Source organism: Aythya fuligula, chromosome 5 (assembly GCF_009819795.1).
Source record: "Aythya fuligula isolate bAytFul2 chromosome 5, bAytFul2.pri, whole genome shotgun sequence".
In the NCBI taxonomy this organism is placed as follows: Eukaryota; Metazoa; Chordata; class Aves; order Anseriformes; family Anatidae; genus Aythya; species Aythya fuligula.
In genome coordinates, this window is record NC_045563.1 from 11,097,678 (window position 1) to 11,120,221 (window position 22,544).

The window sequence follows — 22,544 nt, forward strand, 5'->3', positions numbered from 1 at the left end:
ATGGAGTCCCAGAGCACTCCAGACAGAGCACTTCTGGGAATAACCAGTGCCTGCAGCCAGAGACAAGCAGAAGATGCCTTTCCTCGGCTGGCAAGAATATTTATCAATTTGCTACATCCAAGCGTTACATCCAGCCAGGTAGTGATGGGATTTGTGCCCCATCCATCATGGGCAGCCAGGAGCCACGTGCACCCTGCAGCCTCACCCCTCATCAAGCTGTGAGACCCCCGATTCCCCTTCCCATTACTCCTGGAGACCCACGGGGATGCTGCTGGCAGCTGCATGAGGCCCCAGCTCCCACGGTGGGATAGGATCCTACCTTTTGCCTCCTCGGTGGCCCCCGGGAATTGCCACGGCTTCTGCTAAAACCGGTCCGCGGACAAAGCGCTTGAGATGCTAATGGATTTTAATTTTCCATGAATTTGCAAGCAGCAGTATCCTGCAAAGCTTTGGGTGATTGTTCATGCTTCCTCACCTAGTCTAACATTTATTATATTTTTCAAACAGACATTAGTATTAATTTAATCTTGATTTTTTTTTTTTTCTTTCCTGAAGCAGGCTATAATTAAATGTCCTTTTCCCGTGACATTTGCTAGGATATAGTGAGGCCAGGGCTTTTTTAAAGACTCATTCAATATAACTAGCATTTCAATTAGTGTAAGTGCATGAAGTAAACATTTCAAAAAACAGCCCGGTCCCTTGAACTCATACACATGGGACAGTTTAATTTTTAACCAACTGTAATTTTTTATTATTTTTTTTTTTAATGCAAGGAAGCCTGACTGAATGGTAGAAGTCCTAGCAAAGCGTACATGTAAAGCAAGCTGAATTTCTTTTCATTTTCTCCTCACAGTTGTAATATATTTTCCTTTCCTCAGATGAAGCTTCATGTTGACACTTCATCTCTGCATTGCCCTTACTCAGGTAGATTTTCATGTAGGAAATTTCCTACTGTTTTACTGAATGCAGCTGCTTCCCCTTTGGTCCATCACATCAAGATGCCCGAGCGTGGACTGACAAAGGTCTGTGTAACATTTCCAGCGACTTACCATTTCTCTTTAAAAGCAATCACAGAGAAATATGGTATTCTTCTTGTTCCTATTTTTCAGGGAAGATTTCTAAAAAAAGGCCTCCTTCAGGGGCTTGCTGACACCAACCCTGTGCTGAGAACAAGGTCATTAAGGCAGGAGCCGCATCCTGATGTACATCAGCGCAGCATCTCCCACCGCAGCCCCTGACCTTGCTCGGGGTGCTGGGCACGCTTAGGCAGCGCTGTACAGTACCAGCAGTAATTGAGCCTTTAATAAGTTGTCTCAAATTACCATAGGAGCCATTAAGGAAAGGGACATTTAATTACAGTTCTCTGTTAGAGGGGGGAGAAAAAAAAGCCACGATCATTTTTATTCATCCTTTGCGGAGTGCAGTGGCCTGGGGACGTGCCCTGCAAGGGGACACGTTCCTGAAGGTGCTGCTCAAAGGCTGGGGACAGAGCCCGCGGCACAGCATGGGGACATGGTGGTGGACATGGGCATCGTGCCTCATCCTGGGATTGCTGTAAATCACAGGGACTTCAGGCCCTAATTACTGCCAAGACCTGAAGAAACACGGGGATGGTGCTCAAGAAGAAACTCAGCATCTATGCCGCTGGGTCCTCTTCCCAATAATCCTGTTGCAGCACCAAAATGAAGTGTGATTATAAAAGCCAAGTGTATTTCTAAAAATAAAGGAAATACCAGTAAATGTCTGCGTATGAAATGTAGCATTTTATCTAACACTACCAATTGAGCTAAATGCTGTGCTGCACATTCTGCTGTTCCCAGAATAAGCACAGTGCATCTCAAATTGATTTACCCTTATTACTCATTTTGTACCGGGGTTTGCAAATTTCTCTCCCAGTGCAGAACATAATTTCTGTCTGTTGCTCATGGATGGCAGCAGGCTGACTCCAATAAATCCCACTCGGTCAGAATCGAGCATCTACATAATGATTCCTCCAAACCAACCGACTGAAGCGCTGCCTGCGCTTTCATGTCAGTGCTAACGGGGGGCGATTTCAATAGTTTCATTTATTGTTCCTTTAGCCTCCTTTACAGATCCCAGAGCCTTCCAATTATTTCAGACTCCGGAGATGCTTTCATCAACTGAGGTGCAAAGCAATCCTCCAGGAGATGAGGTGCGAGCGCTGCCATTCCCAGCTAGAAGCTCAGCTTCACAAGGGTTCAGCCGTCAGCCGCCTCCGACTGGCACTGAGCACCCCGTGCCCTTTTCCCATTTCAACCGATTGCACTTGGGTTGAGTTGGAACAACACAGGCCGTGCTGTCGGGGTAAAGGTTTATGAGCAATTTAGCAATGCTGCTAGAACGTGTTTATTTTTGCTCCATCGGTTTCTACAGTTACTGCGTACTGACGAGTGTCCTCAGCTTTGTACCAGGCTCTCCCGTCTGTGCCCGGCATTTCCTGCCCAATGAATCTACGCAGGGCTCTTATCGATAATCCCTCGCCTTGCTCAGTATTTGCTCGCAGGAACTGCAGCAGGGATCGGCGCTTGGTTTTCCTGGGCACCGTGCTCACAGGCAGCACTGGATCCCCCCCAGTTTTTTGGATCCAACTGCAACAGGTGGGCACGGGAGATAAAGGGGGGGGGAAGAAGAGGAGGAGGAGAAGTTAAAGGCTGAAGCCGACCTGCCTGGCATACTGATGAGCCACCTCGGTGCGCTGCTGGAGGATGATTTCCCCATCGCTCCTTACGGCGGTGAAAGCACAGCGCAGAGGAGCGCTGCGGGGAACAGCAGCCCGACAGCAGTGCCTCTGAATGAGACGCAACATCAGGAAAATGCTGCAGGAAGAGACCAGCACACTTGGTCTATCGTGCTCCCCATCACCTCCAGCATCCTTGTGAAGGGACACGGGGACAGGAGCGCCCCCTGCCCCGTTAGCTGAAGCCCCCTTCCCTGCCCCGGGGACAGGTTTTGCCTCCAGATCCCAGTGCCCCCCCCTCAGGCCCTGACAGCCACAGCCTGCCTTAGGGATGTGCTTTTAACACCTGAAGCCTCTCCTCTGGACTTGGCCAATTAGAGGCGTAGTTGCAGCGACTGCAGAATTGCTCTCATTTTGTATTTCATTTTTTCAGTTAGATTAGTTCAGGGATCAGAAAATGAATGAGCTTAGCTCCAGTCCCACAAGCCTGCTTTTCCTCCAGGCAGCTTAACACACTGCTCTGCTTGCTAGACAAACATTTAATCACTGTCTGCACTCAGTATCCTCCACCATGCTGGGAGATGGGCTCTTGCCAGGTTGCTCCAACAGGCAGAGCAGCCACACACATACATTTATTTCCCTTGCAAGCTGTGGCCAACACACAAGGACACACACAAAGAAAGGAAATCAGTTTTCTAAGAGAAATGCCTTGTAAATAAGATCATGCTAAAAGGGCTCTCTGGCTTCCAAAGCATCTTCAACGTAGCTATAAAGCGGAAACCTATCTGATAACATAAATATCAGACAATTTATCCCAGGAAACAGGGGTGAAGGGAGACTCAACACCACATGCTAGCCAATCCCAAACACCATGGTTCTGAGGGGAGGGTGACAGGAGTGATTTCAATGTTATAAAGTTTGCTTTTTCATGAGAAGAGCAGACAAACTGTGCTACTCGGTCCATCCCAAGTGAGACTATGACACACCTATAAGTACCTGGCTGGGAAGAAGTGCCTGATAAAAGCCTTTAGTCTAGCAGAAGGAGATGCAGTGAGATACCAAGTGGAAAGAAAAAAAAAATGCTGGGCAAATTAAGGCAGCAAAGGTAACTTACTATTGAAGCAACTTGCTTAGGGACCTTGTGAATTCATTGTTGCTTGAAGTCAAGCCTGGGCACCTTTCCAAGAGCTACAGCTCAAAAAATAAATTACAGGTGTGACAGAGCTGATGTTCTGGAAGCACAGAGATATGATGAAGGCCAGGGAAACAGTCACATCAAGCAGAAGTCGTTACGAATAAATTGGTATTCTTACCCTACAGGAACTGCTGAAGTGTGTGGGAGAGGAAAGGGGGGAAAGGGGCAATTAAGGCAAGCTCCTGCCATTGCCTACATAGATGGTTTGTCCTCTGAGACATCACCTCCTGAAGAAAACAGCACCATTGGTTCAGAAGGCCCAACGAGGCCCTCGAGCTAAATACCAGCGCTGCCAGACCCGGGGGAAGTATCTTGCCCTGCAGAAGGTGAGGGACACGTGAACACACACATGCATGTGTTGTGGGAGGACGTTTGGGGCTGCTGCTGCCCCTGACAGCTGTGGAGGCCCACCTGAAGTCAGACGCATGGAAATCACCACAGTAAATCAGAAAGCAGCTGAAGTTTTACAACCCTTCCCCGGAGGCACTGGAGGAACACAGGACAGAGGCACCAGAAAGACCTGTAGTACCCGAGGAGGCCCAGGAGAGCTGTGAGTATGGCCAGATGAGGGTCAGGAAGGGGTTCCTGTGCAGAAGCTGTGGGGCAGATTCTGAGATGGATTAGGGCTATTAAAGCCTGAGTGGAAATAGGCGGGATAATCCACACAAATCATCAGTATGGGCTTTGCTGGCCTTCAAAACCCGCATGAATTCATCCCACTTGGTCATTTATCACTACAGGTGCGGGTCCTTCATGCTTTCCAGCACAGGTTATGCCTCCCCCTCAAATTACAGCCATCTAGATTTCTCTTCAGAGAAACCCCCCGAATAAATCATCTGTGATTCATAATTTATTCAAGCATTTCCCAAGCCGTTGGGCTACATATTACTTGGGCTGTCATCTGACAAGATTAATAGCTTTCAGGAGCCATTGGGAACACCTTTCCCAGCCTCTTCCCCTCAGAGCTTTACCAGTTCTGGCAAAACACAGGCTGGAAGTGCCACCTGGCACTCCTGTGCTGAACACAAACTGTCAAGGAACAGTTTGCGTGGAAAGACTTCCGAACTCAAAGTTTCGCAGCAATAAAGGATGTGGCACACCTGTCACTCAGCTCTGCTAACGATTAATTCCCTTCGCCGCCTCATTTCCAGGACTTCCTTTGTCAAGAGCTGATTTCTGGCCCCGTGGCAGCCTGGGCTGCAGCAGCACCTGCCCACTTTCTGTGGCCAGAAGCTGTCTCCCCCAGAAGCCCTTCCAGCTGCGGGCTCCTTTCTGCTCCTGCAGTGTGACATACACCAGGTGCCGCCTTTCTGCATGCAAAGAACTCGCACCACTTTCCTCCAACACCTCTCCATTCCTGCCATCACCCTCCTGAAACCTCAGCTTCACAACCTCACAATAGATAGATGCTTTAATTTAATTAAGATGCTGATTTCAATATCTTCAAATGGCCAGAGGAATCTGGGCTTGCATCAAGCTTAGCACATGAAATCCCTTTTTCTTGTTGGGGGCAGAAGAGAGGAAATGAGAGCACACATCCGTGCCCCTTCCTCCCATAGGGTCTGTGATTTATTCCCAAGCTTCTGCTGCAGGTAATATTTAAGACAGCAGCACACACCGCCCAGCTTCCAGCTACACACACGTGGCTTCCAAAGACTTCTGCAAGCATTAATCAAGCACTTGAGGACACACAATTTTCACATACTAATTTACTTAAATGACATGTTACTTTGTCTTCACAACTGAGACACCTAAACAGCTGAACAGAAATCACAAACTGAATCTCATAGGAATAATTAGTATATGAAAAATAAAGCAGACCGAGCTAGAGCCACCCAGGCAAGCAGCCCTTGGGGTCCGTCGACGAAAACAACTCATTTAGAAACAAAATAGTCACAGGCTAAAGAAATTTGGACAGCATTCTCCAAAGCTCCAGCTATAGTAAGAAAACAACCTGCCATAACGTTTATCATGAAAAATGGATCTTGTGACGTGCAGCCGGAGCCAGCCTGGAAAACAGGCCAAATTGCTCACTCAGGAACGGTGGGACCGAGGCAGAGCGAACAGTTATCTGTTAACAGCAATCCTCAGTTATCTGAGCATTTTCTTCTGTGCTTTGGTTATCCCTGGTTAGGAGTTTCCGGAAAATCTGCTACTAACACCATCAGTGCCACAGAGCAAGCCAGTGCCAAGGGCAGAAAACATAGGCCTTCAGGAGCAGGCCCGCATGGACGTCTCTCTCCAGAAGTTTCTTGCACCCAGCCAGGGACTCACCCCTGCAGCCTGACATTCAGACACTCGACCTCAGCCTCTGCAATGTTCCCCCAGCAGGGCCAGGCACACAGCCACACGCAGCTCCTCAGGTCAGCCTCCTTCCCACCAGCACTGAGGTTTCATAGTGTTTATTCTACACAAGCCGAAAGCCATCCTTTGCTACTAAGCATATGCTCCAAATCTCTTGTATGACACTTTATTTGCATGTGCTGCCTAAAATGGCACTCTTGGCGCTTTTGGTAGCCCTGCATCACAGCTATTGGGAAACACTTTCTTACTTATAGACATAACTGCTCCTCTACAACTGTGCCACATTATGCTTTTTTTCTCCAACAGACTGGAAAACCAAGCCCTACCTGGGCATTATACTAGGAAAATTCTGTGATTCTGTGTGATTCTGTGACTTCTTTAACATCCACAGAAAGGACACATCCCAGTACTTCCAGTCTGCTTTCACACTGGCATTACCACTCTCTACCCTGTGTTCACAGGTGAGTTAACATCAGCTTAGCTCTGGCAGAAATTAGCAGAAATTATAGTTTGCTCCTCCTCCACGAGCCTGTTAATGGCTCTCAGCAGTGCTGTCAGTCCCCCCAAGCGAACAGCAGTTGCTTGAAGCCTTTACCCAGGTTCTGAATTTTTAAACAAAGGTTTATTCTCCTGAGTGTTTACGGGGCATTAAGTAAACATTAAACTTTTTAGTAAAGTGTAAAGACATTTAAAACCATCTCAATTACTCAGCTCTCATCTACACAGCACTGTGACCTCTCTGTCCCAGGAGGAAGGAAAAACAAGAAGGAGTTACTAAATGAAAACAACAAATTCACCTTTGGAAGGAAAACAGAAATGACTCCACTACCTTCTAGGCAATCTTCAAATATGAAAGCAGCAACAAAAATAGCATCAACACTCTTTACTTCATTTTGCAGATTACTTTTTCCTTTCATACCAAAGCAAAACAAAAGCATTACAGAAAGAAAACTGGACTGTGTGCAGGTTTGAAGGCACTGCCTTCTTGCTAACATAGTCTCAAACCCTTGAGAATAAGCAGTTTGATCCAGCTTTGATTTTTACTTTGACCACAAAGTAAAAAGCAGGGTTTCTAAATGCAACATATTCGCCTCCTCAAAGGCCTCAGAAAGGTTCCCCAGCCAACAAACACGAGCAGTTCAGAGGTGCCAGATGCTCTCCCTGGTTGATCAAGCATTGCTGAAATCTTGCTGCTTCTCGCAGTGTGCTGATGCATTGCTCTGTTAGCAAGGCACATCCTTCCTTGTCAAGTTTCTGCTCGGCCCCAAACGCTAATGAGGGACTGGTGGGTAATCACTTAAACTATGTTTACTCTGAAGTTATGAAGTTATTTACTGTCCATCTGGTCCCACTCTTACTGCAGACTATGGAAAAGCACCTAAAAAGGCTTGAATCATGCTCTGCGCTATTTAATGCCTATAAGCAGCAGCATCCTAGTGTGGGAAGACTTCCAAATTTAAAGCATTAAGCAGAAAATACTTTGGGAAATCCTGCAGAAGTTAGGGGGGCATTAATTAATTTATATAAAATTGTTTTCTTATTTTAAGAGATTTTATCTGCATCCTGAGAGTCTGGCAGAAGAGGATGGAGTGAATTTCACATTACGGAGTCACTAGGCAGTGCACGTGCGAGGGCACTGAAGACACAAGGCAGTTCACAGTTATTTATTACACTTTTTTTCTTTACACCGGATTCGGAACTGCAAATCTGGAGCCGTGGGCAGATCCCAGCACTCATTGCTAGCACTGGACAGAAACAAAACAGGAGTTCCTCCTGGAGGAAGAGAAGCCATCCATCCGTGCCCAGGGCTAAAGGCAGTGTTCGTAACAAATTGCCTGACTAGTTTATCTTCCTTATGTCCATATCACAACTCTCTCAAATTATTTTTCTGCTGCTAAATCCCCCTGTGGTTCTGGGTCACTCATTGAAAGTCAAACCCAGAGCCTGCTTGTGGTGGAGCACAGGCATGGGCACTGTTTGCCTCCAGAGTACGGCACCACCGCAGCTAGGGCCTTGCATGATTGATTGTGGGAAGCGGGATCTTTGTACAAACACTTTTAAAGGAGAATTTGATTAAACTTAAAAGGTATCTTCTAGGAATATTTGTACCAGAGAGACTTGATCACGCAAGGAGAGAGAACTAGCCATGCAACAAAAGGAAATTAGCTTAAAGAAGAACATTTAATCAACAGCTTTTTTTTCCCCCTTGGTTACATTAATAACAGCATGATGAAGATGCTTAAATTTTTTATTTTTTTATTTTTAAAAGGCAGAACATTAATAGCACAGCATACTGATCAGAGGTGTAAGTTACTTTGACATCAGAAAAGCTGTCCCTAAAGTTGCATTGGAAAGGCCAAAAATGATATTAAATAGGTAAGAATAACCTTTTCATCATAAGTGAATTTTAGCAGTGCTGACCTGAACTGTTTCTTCAAGAGAAATGGGACACAGGGCCCAAAAGAACAGCAGTTGGGTCCGATGATTGTTTTCTCCCAGTACAGGTATATTTCTAGAGTTCTTATGAGGTACCAAGTCACAGGAAAGCCAGTTCTGTTATCAGAGGCATATTTCAGCAAGCAACTAAAATTTGGGACCCCCCTGAGGACGTTTGTTTAGAAGCTGTGGAAGTTTCCAGCTCTAGCCCAGACTTCCCACTCTATCTTGTGGCAGGACGCAGATTTAATCCTCCTTCAGGAGGAAAGAGTACAGGACAGGAGTAGGGACCCTTCTACAGGAAAGCAGGACAAGAAATTCAGAAGCGCTGAAGGTGGACACGACTATGGGACGTGCCAAGCTGCTGTTTGGGTAAGCTCGACATCCAGCAACTACTGAAATTAAAAGAAACAGATTCCTCCAACCAACCCTTCCTATAATGAATCTTTCATCTTATGCAAAGAAAGAGAATAAAAATAAATAAATAAATAAATAAAACAACCACTGGCACAAACAGCACATACCCCAGAGTAGCAGAGATCTGTAGAAGCAGTCACGAGGCTTGCTGATGTTCCTGCGAACGCCCTTCCCAAGCCCTCCCTGCACCAGCCCGAGGCCCCAGAGCTGCTGCATCCCAATGGCAAACGGCCCAGCGGCTGCAGGCTGCAGTCCAAGGCAGAGCGAGGCACCTGGAGCAAGGCAAGGCTTCCCCAAAGCAGTTCCTTCACCCAGAGCAGCAAGTGCAAAATCCAGACCAGGGTGCCACTACAGAACTGCTTGGCCAAAGGCACCTTTCTCTTAGTGTCCCTGTCCCCAAGGCATTTATCTCCATCCCCCGGGCTGCATGCAGAGCACAGTCGTGGACCCAAGAGCTCCCAAAACAGGGAGAGGCTCCCAGTGGAGGCCTGCCTCCTGGAGCACCTTCACACCACAGGTAGTGGCCCTGCCAACACACAAATCTGTGGTTCAACACCACTGCTGTCCCACCAGAAAGGGGTACCGAGGAGTGTGGAGCTGGGAAGAGTTCTGCAAAATGGAGCCCAGCTCAGTAACCCCAGCACCTCCTTCACCTGCTCGCAGAACGGAGCACTGGGGGAGAGATTTGAACCCCAATCAGGAAAAATCACCTCACCAGGGTTACAAGCAGACTAAAATCCACCATAGTTTTCCTCCCACCAAGGCTGCCTCCCTTCAGTGGTGACCCCAGGGGTGCCATTTCCAGGGAAGGGGCACAACCCCCAGCCCTTGTCCCACCTTCCTGAGCAAAGCAAACCCACATACTGCTGCTGCTTCTTTCTCTTCAGGCTGATCCATCTTCAAGAGGATGAACCCAGATCACACACAATACGCCTGAGCAGCTTTTCAAACCATTGGTACGACAGCACTAACGTTTCATCTAACACAACTCATAACGCTGCCACGCAGGGGTCTTCGTTGCATCGTTGTCCTCCTGGGGTTAGCGCTCGCCATGGTACTAACGCGGCTCGTGCCCAGCTTCCACATCTGAGGCAGAGCCCTAGGCTCTGTGTAATCAAAGGAGAGAAATGAGCACTTTCAGGGTGTAATACATTAGATCAGTTTTCAACATATAATTTAGGATTAAATTAATTACACCCTAGGAAAGCTTATTTCTCTCTAAGGGATTCTGGGCGACCAGCTCAGGCAGCGATAACCAAACCCGCTGATGAATCCCACGCCTCGTGACTGACTCGCCTGGCACAAGTCTCTCTGCCAAACCCACTGTGTACACTCTTCTATTTTATTAATCCTCCTCAGACTCCTTTCAATCAGGAGATATTCTAAACCTTGCACACACGAGGTAGTATCAGGAAGTCTGCAGCTGCCTGGATCTTCTATTCATCTTTTGCTTTTAGATATCAGTGCACTCTTATCAGTTGCATAGCATCATCCTCCATTCTAAAAGCTTATTCAGGTCTTCGCATGCTAGGTTTCAGACACATTATATCTGCTCCCCCAAAGTGTGCAGACGCACAGAAGTTTCCCCCAGTTCCCACGTGTGGATTTCATTTCCATTATCTCACACCTCCTCTTCCAGACTGCCTTAGAGAAAACCGCAGCAAAACGTCCATCCAAAATTTGTGCAGATCGCTGCCTCTCCCTCAGTCATTGCCGGTAGAAAACAAACACCAGTCAGCATGACATTGGTCAGTTGTCTTCCTACTCCCATTGCCTGATCTTCACAGGCTTCTTGGCTGAGCAATCTTTCTAATCCCTGCTCTCCGTTGCCGTATTTTAGGCTGTATTATGCAAACTTCCAAGCAAACTTTCTCTGTTTGAGTAGGGGAAACTTCCAGGTAATTTCTCCATTTTTGATGAAACTTCAGACCTCCTGCATGTTACTGACCTCAAGACTTTCCTTTCTCGATGACTTCAGATGCTAGTTCCCTTAATATTTTATAGTAATTCCCTCCCTTTTTCAGCAAATGGTTCTCCTACCTCTGTCAGCACACCTTTGTTTTGTTTTTTAAAGCACACGTAGTTTACTATTTATTAAAAGGAAGACCAGAAGTTGCATTTCTTACTGGTTCAAAGAATTTGTTAGATGAGCCAGAGCAGGACATGACATTTGGCACCCAGTTTTGTAACGCGATGCTCTATCTTACACACTTGAAGTTAGCTCGTGGAATGAAAACCACACTTAAACCGTTTGATTTCCTAAAGCTGGCTTTTGGGCATTAGATTAAGATCTCAGCACACAGCAGCACCATCAGGGCACTCTTCAAGTTCAGCCTCTCCAGCTTATATATTGCACCCTGTGAGGCCGCTCTGGTGCTGGGAGGAAGCTCCTGGTGCTGCTCATACTCACGGCTTGCAGAGATGGGAATGGCCTGGAGGACACACACATGTGCTTTGGGAACTGAGGTTTGCCCACATACCTGTGTTTCCCTTCTCAGTTGTGGTCTAAACCTTAATTAAATGTAGACCCTCAAGTCTAAACCACAATAGCTGATGCCTTAAAACTTCTACAGTGGAAGCTTAGGTGCCTAGTTATTTATATAGGAAACGAGCCATCAGGAGTACTAAATACAGCATTAAAATTAGCATTTTAAATTCCATTCAGCATTAATTCAGCCCTGCCTCCCCACTTACACATACATACCATCACTAGGAAGAAATGTAGCACCTCTGCTCTCAAAAATGGGAGCACCACCACTGCTTTACTTTTGCTTCCCAGCCTCTTCAGGAGATTCCTCAGGTACACGTTTGGGCACAGCAGTCCCAAGCTTCTTCCCTCCTTAAATTTACCAAGTTCCTTTGTTTCACTTGCTTTTTCTTGGGGCTGGGGGGGGGGGAATGTGTGGGCAGGAAGAGGTGGCTGGTTTTGGAGGTTAAGGGCTGAAAGATCCAAGTCAGACAGCTCTGCAAAAGAAGCTGATTACTCGGTTACTCCCGTACTGTCCTGGTACTGCAGTCTCCACCACCAGGAAAATTACAAAGGTTTTTTGCAGTAAAACACCCCCCAGAAAAACACTCTCTGTGCTTCCCTACCCTGCCAGTTTTTCAGTATATGAAGGCATGACTAATTGCTGCCCTCCATACATTACTAGCACTGGAAACCACCGCAGTAACTCGCTGTATTAGTTCTGCTGGATTTAACACATGCAAGCAAACCATTTACCGCGTACCAAAACCCAAAAAGCTCACAGAGCACTGCTGGCAACCTACCTGTTGAATGCAACAGGACAACACAAAGCAGTTTCCTTTACCTGCCCTATAGTGTCCTGTCTGTTCTTCTGCATGCAGTGCTTTGTTGCATCCAGCATGGGAAGACAGCAAATATTACCTCGGAAAATCCCAAGGTGCAACCCCAGTGCAAAGTTTCCTGCCATTTGCAGCACGCGGGGTAGCGACATCCACACACTGCTGGGCTTGAAGGGCACGATGCCGTTTTTGCCGTGTATTTTAAACGCATTTCTTTTGTTGCAGCCAAAGAGGGCAATTTGTTAAGCTGTATAGCCAGGTGGCTAGCCCTCAGACAGCAGTCTGTACTCACTACGGCAGTGACAGGCAGCCAGGTCGTCTCCATCCATACCCTACGGGCCAGGCTCTGGCTCTGGGCTGGAAGCGCCGAGCCAGGACCGGTCCCAGCACTCCCCAAGCTCCGGAGCTGCCTCGCAGCAGCGCTGCCAGCACGGCCGGGGGAAGGAATACAGGAATACGCCGCACGGGCAGAAAAGGAGCACCACAGGTCCCTCCAGGGCCACTGGCGTGACCAGTGCCTGCCCTCGGGCGGCAGACAGCTCTAGGCACCCCGGCCCTACGGCCCTAGGAAGGTCTGAGCGAGTTTCCCAAAGCTGGGGCTCAGCAGCGACCGGCGACCGCTGCTCCAACAGCACCGTGCCCACCGTGCGATACAGAGGGGGCAAACCCCCCGCTGGTGGCTCTCGTGACCAAACTTGGAGAGGTAGGTGATCAATCACGTTTCAGAGCAGTGTTTTACATCAATAACGTTTTACTACGTATTTTATTACATCAATGGCTTGAAAAAATTTTATTTGATGTCAGCAAACATTGGAAATCATAGAAAAATGAATTATGTAGAATTTCACAAAGGAATTTACCCCACTATAATTCCTCATACAGTAAAATAATTCAAAACCAAATGTTACTTTTCAGTGGCTAAGCAGTTTTATAATGCTATGAACATTCATCACAGTAAGTGTGCTGAATAATAGAAAACAGGCAAAAAAGACATTTAAAATATTACTTACAACAGCATTATTACAACATACTTTCTTTAAAATCCCAACGAGTATTTTATCACTTCAAAAGCTATACAGCATTTCCATTATATTTGCAAACTTAACCTTATACATCTTTTAAAATCTTGAAAAAACTTCTTTTAAGCAATCTATAAGCAGTTAACAAAATTGATAAAATCTACATAATGGAATACTATACACTCCAGTATAAATTTTATTTTAGGAGAATATGAATGTAAACACTCATTATTATACAACATGCATAGACTATACTGACCTTCCATCTTCTGAACTGTAACTTTCACTGCAATTGTGCTTTACTATCAACAGGAAAAGCTGCATTAATCCAGGGAGTGGCAGAAAGTATTTGCTTTAGGGGCATTGCACAAGATCACTAGATTTTGACTTGCTGAAGACAAGCTGGAGCTCATAAAATGATTTTATTTTTATTTTTTTTAAAGAGTAAGTATCGGGCCATTCATCACTGAATGGGGTATGCATAATTTTATACAGATTTGAAAAAATGCATTATCAGAAAAAATCTCTTAGGACATTTTTGCGCTTCACTGACTCAGGGATTTATGTTCACAAACCCAGTGATCAAGTTAGTGTAATGCACTGTTTGGCTCATATTTGGTGTGCAAGAATACCAACAGCATTTTAGCGATTTAGATAATAAAAACTGAAATTTAAAGTGACAATGAGCATATTTTAATACATAATGTTTCAGATGTCTTTGTACAGGAAAGAAAAATGTTTGTCAGGACATTGCTTTAAGAGATTACGAGTTTTACTCTTATTGTAACTATTAAAAAAGTGTTCTAGTGAATATTTAATGGGGTCTTCCTGGTTGCAAACTTGTAAAAATATATTAAGATTTCATTATCCCCATTGGTATTAAATATATCAAGACAACCATTGTGGCTGCACTACCAGTTATGGCTACTATGGTCTTAAGCATCTGATTGTACATTGTTGCTATATTGTTAAGCACAACTGAGGCATGTTTTTTTTTTTTCCCTTGGTTATAAGATTATATTACAAAAGTTGATCACTGTTTCAAACCAGTTAAACACGAATATTCAAGTAACAAGGTTGTTTTAATGGATAAGCGAAAAAAGAAGTTACCTAGCACTTTACACAACTACATAAAAATTAAATAGAACAAATGAAATTTGTTTATGCATATGCAATACACTTTTATATCTTTAAGATTTCTAAAAACTAAAACTTAAACTATCATTTTCTTTAACGATACCATATTTTGCACAATAACTTATACTTAGGAGAAATAATTTCCCATTTTCCACAAAATATATATAATTATGACATTCACATTGATAGTTTAAGAAACAAAATTTAAGTGAATATTCTATCTTACGCAGTTATCTTTGTGGACCCTTCTAATCAGAATGCAACCAGTTGATGTATCTAATGCTTGATCCATTTAAAAAAGAAAGAGAGGGTCTTCACCTAAACAAGACCAAACCATTTAAACTTTCAAAAGCTAAGATGATTTCATCGCATTTAAAAACATAGTTAAAGAGAACGTAAAAAACTAAACGTTTAAAATACAGTGCTATTATATTGTATGTATCGACTACAATAAGATAGCTGTCAACTGAGAAGTCATTTAACAACTTTTTTCTTCCTAATATCATGAATTATACATGTTTCTCCCTACCCCTTTGGGGATGAAGCCAAAACACAACTTTTCTGATCGTAAGATGGACAGATTTGAGGGCAAAAACCGAAGAGAAGTCCTCACAGGTAACTAACTCGCCAGCAGAAGCCCCACCTGATGAATTTCACCAGCTGGGACACAAGTTTCCGTGCTCCTCTCCCCCTGGCATGGACCTACCAGCGAGAAGTTTAATGCTGGAGTATTTCTAGCGAGCGGCATTTCTTTCCACCAGAACTGCCAGCCGCATTCGCAGTGCTGTTTGCCCGGCTTTAATCCCGATTCACACTGGCTAACAACTAAGTGTCCTCTCCCCCTCCCAGCTCCAGCTGGCGCAGGGCTGAAGGAACGCATGCAGGTCCACACTCAGAGCTGCCATGTCACACAGACAGCTGTAGAGATGCTGCCACAAATTTGGGTCACCGTATGTGACTACAGGTCTCCAACAGAGGACGGGGACTAGCTCCCTTCCATCCCCTCATCACCTCAAAGGCTCTCTCTGGAGCTACCAGAACCAAGCTGCTCAGAAATGGCCGCAGGAGCGGCTGAAATAGGCCCCTGCTGGGCTAAACACTGTAGCTTGCCCTAAGAAATGCTCATCTGCTCCTTTGCCTGTGCGTCACAGGGGTTGTGTCCACACAGACGGAGGTGCCACCACAGCTCTCTGGCTGTAACCGAGCTGCTTTAGGGTCAGAGGACGGAGCCACCATGGCACACACACCACAGCATGGCCCAGCGGCTCCAACATCAGCACCACGTTCAGAGCTAGCCCCCGAGCTGCAGCACCTCAGCTGCAGTCAGGACGCGGGCTAGCTCATTTCAGGTTGTGTTAAAAGAGGCTGGTGCTGCACGCTGCTGTGTGCCACCCTGGCTCGAATCCTCTGTAGAGGAAGAGGGGCAAAAAAGGGTCTTTTTCTCCGTCTGCAAAGACACCTGTTGGTTTCTTACCACATCATTAAGTTAACCATTTTTAAATGCTTTGTGACTAGTGTTATCTTGCAGCTTCCCATCAGGCAAAAAGTAATACTGCTGCTTCTAGCTTCTCTAAATACTGTCTGCTCAGCAGTCAACCACCCTGTTCGAGGTGCAAAGTCCCAACGCAGGACTTCCAGGAACAGCTCCAGTTCAAGCCAGCTGGACAGGCCACAGAACGGATCTGAGCAGAGGGCTGGGGATCTGCAAGCTGCATGCACCAAGTATTTGGAAAAGCACCTCTTAGATTTTAAATTGCATATTTTGGTTCAGAACATGAAAGCAATGTGTGCTTCAGAGGGGTTTAAATGGCCAATGAAATTAACCCGGTTCTTGTCCATTGAACTTCCAAGAGACCAAAAACTACTTGAAGGTTGAATTTCATGCTCCAACCCTCGCCCAGACGCCCACTGGGAGAAGTAGTTTGATGTCTTTGGCTAACAGCACTCTGAAGAGGAATGAGACACTGGGACAGAAAGTGACCTATGATAGCCAAATGTAAAAAGGCACATATTCCAAAAAGGAGAGGCACCAGAGAAAGTTGCTTTGACTTAATCCCACAGAGGATCAGGAAAAAGAAAGTTGTGTAGCACTCATTTAACAAGTTACAATGCAAATGCTGAATGCCAGGGGTTAAATAGCGTATCAAACAGTTTCAGGTTACGTATTCCCTTTTGCACTAAATAAAAGCCATTAAAATATAAAGGAATAAAAATGCTCAATTAGGGAGCTTTCTATGAAGCAAGAACACACAAATACAGTGGAAAGAATTGCACAAACCAGAAGTGTAATGAGTTACATTTACAACCTTGGACTGACCAAACCTTAGCAATAGGATTTCCTATCACTTTGCGTTGTTCAAGATCGCGTGTTGACATGCCCTGTCATTTCAGAACAGACCTGACACCACTGGCATGTGCACAGGCCTCTCCTTTATAGAAAGCTCACTAACAATAGTGTCATCTTAAGAATACACAGGAAGCGGAGACCACAAGGCCATGCAGCAGTACGTACTTATACCCTACGGACCAAGTATTATAAGAACTCCTAACGTGTAGAGTTACTGTGGGGCCTGCTAAGGAGCTCCTGGTTTTGCAGGTTGGTCAAAATTACGGACAGGTGTTACTGGTTCTAGAAATCCTCATGCTTAAGCAGGACGTTGATGAAATGGAGAGCTGAGCTACCTGGGTGCTTTTGAAAGAAAGTGGAGGCAGTATGGAGGAATGAGGGGAGATTAAGGCAGATGTAGCACAGGACTGGAAGCGTTTGCCTTTTTTTGGTAATAGCTGCTTGTCCACAGATATGATGCAGATGGCTGTCTGAGGTTTGCTAATACCTGATATCCTGGATAACACAGTAGTCAACACAAATTGTTCTAGGCTACAGCACCTTCTCACGAAGCAGATGCATATCTGACATCAAGAACAGAAGTAGCCTGGAAGGAAGAGGGAGGGGGAAAAAAAAGAAAACATTTAGTTTAAAAAATGAATACACATAGGCTTTCTTGCATCTCCAAACTTTACCCCAGATTCAAGGTACTGAAAGCAACAAGACAGCCAGCCCTGGCACATGGGGAGAATCACAGCAGCTTCCCTTATTCTGAGACACACCAGATTTTGTTGGTAGAACAAGAATTAAGACCAGAGCTGAGGCTGCTTTATCAGCAGCAATCTCATCTCACTGCTTCAAAGATGTGAGCGTGGACGGGGGACTTGCTGTGAAAACACACAGAAGGGGAAAGCCCAGAGGAGTCAGTCAGAGGGCTGATGAAGCTTTTGTTAAGCTGGTGGCCGGGCTGACAAAGCATACCAGAGGAGAGAGCACCTGAGGGACTGCTTTCAAGAGCAGGCTGCAGCTGCACCAAACTGCTCAGGAGGGCCCAGGAACATCCCTCCTAGCCCAAGGAGATCGCTTACATGATAATCCAGGTCCCATTTCTCTTTGCACCCAGAACCACCCAGGCCCCCGTTACCCAGCTCCTTGCAGCACCGTGCTTATGGTAGCTCTGAAGGCAGGAGCCCCACATTCACAGCCACCCAGAGGCAATATTTACACCTGATTTGCTCAGAGAGCTTGCAGGCCATTAGATCTCCATTGTGGGACAACCCTGTGCCCCTTCCTCTTGCATCGTTGTAAAAAAGTGCAGGCTGGGTAGCTGAAATCCCCACCACGCTGCCAGCACCGTCCTCCTCCCAGCCATGACACACCAGTTCCTACTGTCCAGAACAGGCTGCAGCTCACTGCTACCCTGCCTGGCTCCCCCCAGCATCAGCCTGGTGTCCTCATCCCACTCTACTGCACTTGCTTGGCTCCAGCCTGGGCACTTTCCATCACTGGCCTGGGGACCAGGACTCCTATTCCACCAGTTGTTTCACCAGACCTTGCTGCCATTTGAGGTTAAGGTTGCATTTAAAGCCAGACAATCTTTGAGGGCTCAGGGAAGAAAAATTCTGCACTTCTGCTGGTCACAGAAAAGGGCAGTGACATCAGCCACCTGTTTTTCAGACAGCTATGTACAAAAGTAGTTACTTCTTTGTCCCACCTCCCAGCTCCGTACAACAATTTCACTCACAACCTAAGAATGCGAGTTTTTTGAGTTCAGTTTTGTTCATCTGTCACACCTTTGGACCTAGCCCCCAAGTATAAGTAGCTTCAGAGAACAAATTACTGGGATTTGTAAAGCAATCAACTTCTGCTCTTTGAACGTCTGAACAACAGGCAATGTACAACTGAGCCAACGACAATCAAGGTAACTTAGAAAAACATATGCAGCACACGGAGAAGTCTTTAGTCCATGTATGACAGACCAAAATTCAGCTCACACTGTTAACTGCATTTGCATTTGAGAAGATGCAGCTTTTGTGTTAAGCTGTCATTTAAAATTAGCCACAAAGGAGCCCTGTATCTAACATTTTTACATACAAACCTCTAGTGGGGTTTTTCTTTTGAAAGAAAGTGTTAATAACACATTTTTATAACGAACTTTCATATCTCAATACTCTGTAGTCTCTTGGTTAACTTTAAGCACACGCTGCCTTTGGAGAAGTGTTACCTCGGTGAGCTTCTATCAAGGAGAGCACGAAAAAAATTGTTTCTAGAATGTGTCTTCACAGAAACTGCTGTAAATTCAAGGAAATTTTGCCTCTAGGTAATTCCGGAGCAAATAGTATCACACACTTCCCTTGTTTATAGCTTTCTTTCCTTCCCTCAAGTGAAACCACTCCATGATCAAAATGAAAGAAAGAGCTTTGCCTTGGAAGACTGTAAGGTCTCAAAGCCAAACCTTGAACAGCTTAGAGAACTGAGTGCAGGGAAAACATCCAAACGATATAAATATCTATCAGGTTTCAGCAGTAATCATTAAATTGTCCACGTGCTGCTGCTGCTGAGATACCAGTATCATTAGAGGGCTGCAAAATTAAGTGTTCTCTTTCCACTTTTATGGATGTCTAGAATTCCTCCAAACAATACTGGGACTGGAATATCCAGACACGGTGAAATATACTCAGATACATTTTATTTAGTTTAGAAGTAAAAACTGACTGATTGAAGATACACGTGCACATGTATACACTTTTAAATATATATATATATTATATATTAAATATATAACATTATATGTGAAATATATCATATTATACAAATAAGAACTGAGCTCAGATTGGGAACTTTACATGACTTAAGTGTGATTTACCTCATCTTCCTCTTCGGACATTTTAGTGGAATTATCGGGGGATTTTACAGGCTTCTGGCTATTGGTTCCATTTGTCTCCTCTTTGCCGTGCTCTGCCTCCCACTCCTGTAGAACTTCATCTATGTTGAAACGACGTCGGTAATTTACAAAAAAGTTTTTCACTTGCACCACAGATTTGTTTCCAATCACATCAGAGATTGCCTGAAAGTCTCGGCCATATTTCCTGATTGCTAAAAGCAACAAGAAAAACAAAAGTAAAGTGTTATTTCCACAAAGACCACAAATTAGGCCCAAGTCACAGCATGAGGATCCAAAGCTGAACTTCTGTCCAGGTTTCAAGCCTTTCTCTGATTAAACCAGCATGAAAAAATCTAAATTCTCCATGACACAAAATTAAGACTAGCCTTGGAGAAGAAAAGGAAATGCAGGTGTAGCAAAGATGAGCAGAACGAAATCAAGAAGAGCTGTGTAAATATCCCTGTATTACTTGAGAAGTTGCACAGGCAAATAGCAAAGCAGTCTCCCCAGAGGAGTTTCACTTTCAGAAAGCTTGGACAAGAAGAGATTATTTGCAAGTACTCATATGGTACAATTTACATTGCTGGGGGAAGGGTTGAGAATTGCTTCCTTGTTCAGATCTGTTCTTTAGGCATTAATAAACAGCAACATCAAAACCCTTCATTAGTCGCTGAAGTGAAACACAGCTCTGAAATGTAATAGAGTTTTGATCATAACCTCCTGAAGTACAAACAGACTTGTAGTGCCATACCTTGCACAGCAAGAAGCTGCTCATCTGTGGTCCAACGTGCATTAAATTTCTGAACAACCTGCAGGTCAGAAAAATTTGGTAACTCCCATTAACATGCGCAACAACTTTCACTTGTACAGGATTTCAAAAAAACTCACAAAACCATGAGTAATTAACTGTTAGTCAAGCTATCATTCGTTTGAGCAGCAAGATGTTTTCAAAAAGAACTGCGTGTGGCAGCCGTTCAGTTAACTGTGACACACACGGCGCCCCTCTGGGCAATACAGAAAGAGAGGGAATGGTCTGAGCAGATAACCAAGAGCCACAAACTCTTCAGAAGCACCTACTTGTCTTTATCACAGACACCTTCTGTAATCTTGGTCAAATTATTTCCAGCATGAGGTGCCAGAGTTGGAAGAACAACAACAAAAGCACCGAGTGCCAAGAGAAGGACAGGCCATTAACATCTCTCCTATGTTTCTCAGTATCTAGAACCACCACCTCTCCCAGGGGCATATGGACACAATGCTGAAAAACATGGTATATCTGGGACACCAGCACTTCTGCTAGAAACCATTTTCACACATTAAGCTGCCTTTTTTTTTTCTTTTAAACTTTCTTCTTGCCTCCCATCCCCGTTATGCAACAACAGTGAACATGGTAGTAGTCTTGATTCATACTGACAACTAATACAGCATCAGTCCTAGTCTACTGGGAAGATCAATAGCTCGGGTATGTGAATACAGATTAGCTTTTATCTCCACAACAAACAAGGGTCAGAAAATGATCCTACCTCTGGAAGTCTGTATTGTTCTATCCCACCTTCAAGTTTTTCTTTGAGAGCGCTGTTTGTCTGTTTAATATTCTGAATCTGAAAAGGAAGTGTCACCCTTTTAATAAGGACAGAGACCTTTGACAAACCTTCTTCCAGCAGCCCTAATGGAAACTGTACAAGTTCAGCATCCCACTTCTCCTCAGCACTTTTCTTTTTCAAAAAAAAAAAAAATATTGTATTGGAATAAAGAAATGTAGGAGCAACTGGCACATTGGGAGACCCCCTTTACTTTATCCTATCCCATCCCATCCCATCCACAACTTATTTGGAGCAAGAACTGCTCCAACTTCCAGGTCTGTTTAAAGCCCAGTATAAAAAAAAAGCCCTGTTCACAGCAAGTAATGAATCAAAGACTGCTAGAGAGCTCTGCTTCTCCCTCAGTGCCAAGAAGGCTTCAGGCCAAAATACCAATTCTATTAAGTTTAATAAAGAGCTTGAGCCAGATCTCTGCTCTAAAAAATACTGAAAATGTTCTCATCTAGGAAACAGAGTCATGTAACAAGCCTGTTTTTCAAATATCTATTAGTAAAGACATTTGTCTGTAACACTTATCCATAACCATTTAAAAGGGAGACCCATCAGACAAACAAAAGGTACCTAAAGTTTGTAAGATGCATTTATAGGGAAGAAGAAAAAAATATCTGGCTGTTCTACAAGTACCATAGGAAGAGGTAAAGAAAATTACAGATTGACATCAGAAACTCCTGAATCCAGTTATAACTGAAGGAAATTCATAGTTGTAACACAAGGAGTTCTGAACTGCAAAAAACTCTGAGAGCCAACAAAACTCAGGTCAGTGCTGTGGATTTTCCTTCCCTTGCTTCACTTTAGATACAAAGTAGGCTGCCCACAGAAGTAAAACATAAAAGAAGAAAGCGCAGGGCTGCATTAATTTATAGCACAAGGCTAGCAGCTTGTCAATTAAGCCACATAATGATGTGCATCATCACCAACTAGCTACAAGTTCCTGGGAATTTTGCAGACGTGACAGACAGTGCCACCAAAAGAGGCAGCTATTCTTGCACTCTCTCATCCATACCTGTCGCTTGATTGAGACTAATTCCATATCCAGTTGTCTGAGTACAGTGGTAGCAGCTGTCGCATTGGCAGAAACAGCCTCCACATCTTCTTGAGAGAGGAACATTCCTTTGGGAGGTTTCCTCTTTGCTCTGTTCTTGGCCTGTGTACTGTGCTTCTCCTTCTTCACCTGAGGAACGGTTTCAGCGGGTGGCACCTGAGAAATAGCAGCCATTTGAC

General features: G+C 44.8%; 1 protein-coding gene across 1 annotated transcript in view; it reads right to left on the reverse strand.

The window, feature by feature from the left end:
- Positions 1-14,340: 14,340 nt before the first annotated feature.
- The window catches only part of RCOR1 (REST corepressor 1), a 79,692-nt gene continuing 71,488 nt past the window's right edge, over positions 14,341-22,544 (reverse strand). The window contains exons 8-12 of the mRNA XM_032188143.1: positions 22,327-22,521; positions 21,246-21,323; positions 20,474-20,531; positions 19,705-19,934; positions 14,341-17,445 (exon numbers count right to left, since the gene is read on the reverse strand). Coding sequence (XP_032044034.1) covers positions 17,404-17,445; positions 19,705-19,934; positions 20,474-20,531; positions 21,246-21,323; positions 22,327-22,521 — 603 coding nt within the window. The 3' untranslated portion in view covers positions 14,341-17,403. The remainder of the gene's footprint in view (positions 17,446-19,704; positions 19,935-20,473; positions 20,532-21,245; positions 21,324-22,326; positions 22,522-22,544) is intronic.